Genomic DNA, 3559 nt, shown 5'->3' on the forward strand with positions numbered 1-3559 from the left:
TAAGTACGTTTTCATTTAAAGGATTTGCCACTGATGATTCAAACGCGAGTTTTGGGCAGTGTAGAGTAGCGTTTGTGGTTTGTCATTTCTCCAATCACAAATGCAGACATGATTTTATGTTTACGCAACGCGTAAAAAGACAGTATAAGTCATTATAATTAGTAATTATGGCCCCACTGGATGCAACAAATGCCTCATTTGTAATGGGTTTATGTTTTTTGTTTCGTCGCTCCAGCCGGGACACGGCGTCAACAGTATGGTGAGGGGCATAACATTTCCGTCACACACTTAAGGTATTCAGCCAATCACAACAAACTGGATAGCTGGCCAATCACAGCACACTTCACTTTTTCAGACCGATGAGCTTTGTAAAAATTGACACGTTTCAGAAAGGCGGGGCATAGAGGAGAAAAAATAATCCGCACCGTTCTCAAGCCCACCGCCTCTGCTCACTCTAGCCCGGCCCTGGCCTCAGCTCACGCTAGGCCGCCGTGTGTTTCGTTGTGAAAGCAAAACTACAGTATGTGGAAAATAATGTGTTTTTTGAACTTTAAACATTACACCAAATAAATGTTATTTTTAGCAGCATCATATGATCCCTTTAAGGATGATAGTTGCAACCTTAATTGATTTTCAGGGGCATTTTTACCATATGGCCAATTTTTCTAACCTTATTGAATGCATCTTTTGTCAAATCAAAAACAGACCTTTCCACAAAAACAGACCTTTGCAGGTTACGCCGCAGCAGAACTTGTTAAAATTCGGTAAACTTCTTTAGCAGTGAATGGGAGGCTTATCTTTTGCATTCCCCATTTACAAATAAAAAAAACTCAATATTTTCATGAAGTCACAGCTTTATTAGGCTTATTCCCAACAACTATTGAGGTCATTTAATTTCTTCTGTCCATTTAAAAAAGGCCACTTCTGAGTCCACTTAGCGCAATCAAGTGGTTATCTACGAGTCCTGTAGACGGAGGATAACAGTGCAGGAGAAGACGGTGATTTAGGGCTGCGGGGACCAAAGATTGGATCCTTAGGATACTGGGGCATGAACGGGTATTTCACAGTTGGAGACACAAAAGACTTCATGGGTTGATGGCCATAGAACGGTGGGTACATTGGATACTGGTGCTCAGGGTGGTATGGGGCAGGGGTAGTTGTGGTCGTTGCAGGAGTGGTCACTTCAACTGGGCTTTGGAAGCCATTCATATAAGGAGGGAACTTTGGGTACCAGGGATGTTGTGGTGCTGGGGGAGCAAATGGGTAACCTTTAGAGTAAAAAGGATCAAATATTGGCATGGGATACATGTGAGGGAACATGATCAGCGTAATCAAGTGGTTATCTACGAGTCCTGTAGACGGAGGATAACAGTGCAGGAGAAGACGGTGATTTAGGGCTGCGGGGACCAAAGATTGGATCCTTAGGATACTGGGGCATGAACGGGTATTTCACAGTTGGAGACACAAAAGACTTCATGGGTTGATGGCCATAGAACGGTGGGTACATTGGATACTGGTGCTCAGGGTGGTATGGGGCAGGGGTAGTTGTGGTCGTTGCAGGAGTGGTCACTTCAACTGGGCTTTGGAAGCCATTCATATAAGGAGGGAACTTTGGGTACCAGGGATGTTGTGGTGCTGGGGGAGCAAATGGGTAACCTTTAGAGTAAAAAGGATCAAATATTGGCATGGGATACATGTGAGGGAACATGGGTTGCTGGAAAGGATATTGAGGAGGAGGAGGAGGAGGAGTTGTAGGTGGCACAGTGGGAGGCAGGGTAGCAGGAACACCAGGATATGGAGGATACCACCAGGGTCTTCCAAAAGGGAAAGGGTCAAACATTTGTTGCATGTCAGTTGGGTCATGGACAGGTGTGGTTGGGGCTATGGTTGGCTGTGTCAGAGGACAGGAAAGAGTCACTTCCTGGTCACCGTACATCAAAGGGAGTCGCCTTTCAGTATCCTGAGGAACACCAAACTCAACCAGTAAACAGTACAAATGTACAATTACAAAAACAAGATAAATTCCACACATTCTGTGAACGACGGTCACATCAAGTGCACGCAGTTATTCTTACCATCACTTCCCAACAGCTTCCTGTGAATGGTGCTGTGACAACCAGTGAACCAGCATTAGTCTCCAGTGTAAAGGAGCATTGAGTGTACTTCTGAAGCAGAGGCTGCCACGATCCATCAACTAAAAGCAGAAAACCAGAGTCAAGCTCAAGGTCATCTCAACTGTTAGACTGAATGCAAAGAAATAGGGGACTAGCCTTTAACTTTAACATCATCTGCCCTGATGCCAAATTTGACAATCATGCCAGAGGAGAAGCAGGACACCGTAGGGAGAAGAGGACTCACAGGGCAAGACAGTTGCACTGGAGCTCCCATTATAATGAGCGGTAGAATATAACTTCCTCCCTGTTAGGAGATGGAGCAGTTAAGTTAAAAGCCTTCAAACAAACTCACGAAAGGCATCACATGGACGGAACAGAGACAGAGCACTAACCAGTTTTCTGACATGACAGCCCCGGTATGGAGCAACAAGAGAGACATCCCTGCGTGCCCGCTTCAGTGAGAAACCACAGCTAGCTGGCATCTCAGACAAAGGTACTGGTGACTCCTCTCCTGATGGTTGAGAAATTATGTTTGAGGGAGAAAAAAACACACAACAACCTCACCTCGGTCAACCAGAAAGTGTGGCATTCTCTGTCCTGGAATGCGCAAGGTCATTGAATCATTGCTACATCGCACAAAAGAAACCAGACGGTGCAGCTTAGTGCTAGTAGGGGGAAACCACGCTTAAAAGGAAAACAATTTAAGTTAAGTTACAGTACCCAACTCCAAGTTACCTTCCTCATTTGACCGGTGTCCATCTGACTCCTCTGACCTCAATGCAGATGTTTTCACATTTTTATTAGCTCCTGTACCTTGACCACCAATTAAAAGTTTGCCAAAACGGACAGTGTTTTCAGAGACTGCTCCATAAGCAGCACCTGCTTCAGAAAAGTCCTCAGGATCAGCCCTTAAAGAAGAACTCCGTATCACCACAGCCATTGTGAAAAGTAAGATGCCTGTTGCCCAAGGCATGGTAAGTTTTCAAGCAAATGCCAAAAAATTCACAGTTATTGGAAAAACCTTAACTCTACAGCTTGACAAGCTTTCTGAGACATGCTGTGCTATTTGTACACACTTTTGAATCACTCAGTGATATCGGATGACCAATCAAATCTGTTCATCAATCAGCTTGTTTTCACCTGTGCCTCTTGTAATTAAAGTCTACCTTGTTTCACATGCTGCGTCTCAATGTGCCTACTTATACTACGCCCTTAAAGTATGTACTCTTTTGGTGAAGAAAAAGTACACACTTTTGAGTGTGTAGTAGAAGAGTAGGTAAGCTTTAGGACATACTATCACGTCACACAACTGCGTCTTTAACGGACGCTCTGTCGCATAGATACATGCACCCTGTCACTGTAAACTGGCCTGTCAATCATCTTATCACAGTTAACATCCTCCACATTGCATTTCATTTAACTTCCTACCGTACTGGAGAGAAAAG

At 44.4% G+C, this 3559-nt stretch overlaps 1 protein-coding gene across 5 annotated transcripts in view; it reads right to left on the minus strand.

Annotated features, from left to right (window-relative positions):
• Positions 1-3167, minus strand: part of LOC107718890 (proline-rich protein 36-like) — a 7910-nt gene extending 4743 nt beyond the window's left edge. The window contains exons 1-7 of one of the 5 annotated variants that reach the window (XM_016526142.1): positions 2850-3167; positions 2679-2798; positions 2507-2625; positions 2277-2418; positions 2076-2194; positions 1697-1960; positions 1239-1308 (exon numbers count right to left, since the gene is read on the minus strand). In XM_016526142.1, coding sequence (XP_016381628.1) covers positions 1239-1308; positions 1697-1960; positions 2076-2194; positions 2277-2418; positions 2507-2625; positions 2679-2798; positions 2850-3087 — 1072 coding nt within the window. In that variant the 5' untranslated portion in view covers positions 3088-3167. Of the gene's footprint in view, positions 1-836; positions 1309-1343; positions 1961-2075; positions 2195-2270; positions 2419-2506; positions 2626-2678; positions 2799-2849 lie in introns of those variants that run through there. The other 4 variants (XM_016526141.1, XM_016526144.1, XM_016526143.1 and 1 more) reach the window with 4 other exon arrangements.
• Positions 3168-3559: the final 392 nt, after the last annotated feature.

This window comes from Sinocyclocheilus rhinocerous, unplaced genomic scaffold (assembly GCF_001515625.1).
Source record: "Sinocyclocheilus rhinocerous isolate Xijiao unplaced genomic scaffold, SAMN03320098_v1.1 scaffold1595, whole genome shotgun sequence".
Taxonomy (NCBI): domain Eukaryota; kingdom Metazoa; phylum Chordata; class Actinopteri; order Cypriniformes; family Cyprinidae; genus Sinocyclocheilus; species Sinocyclocheilus rhinocerous.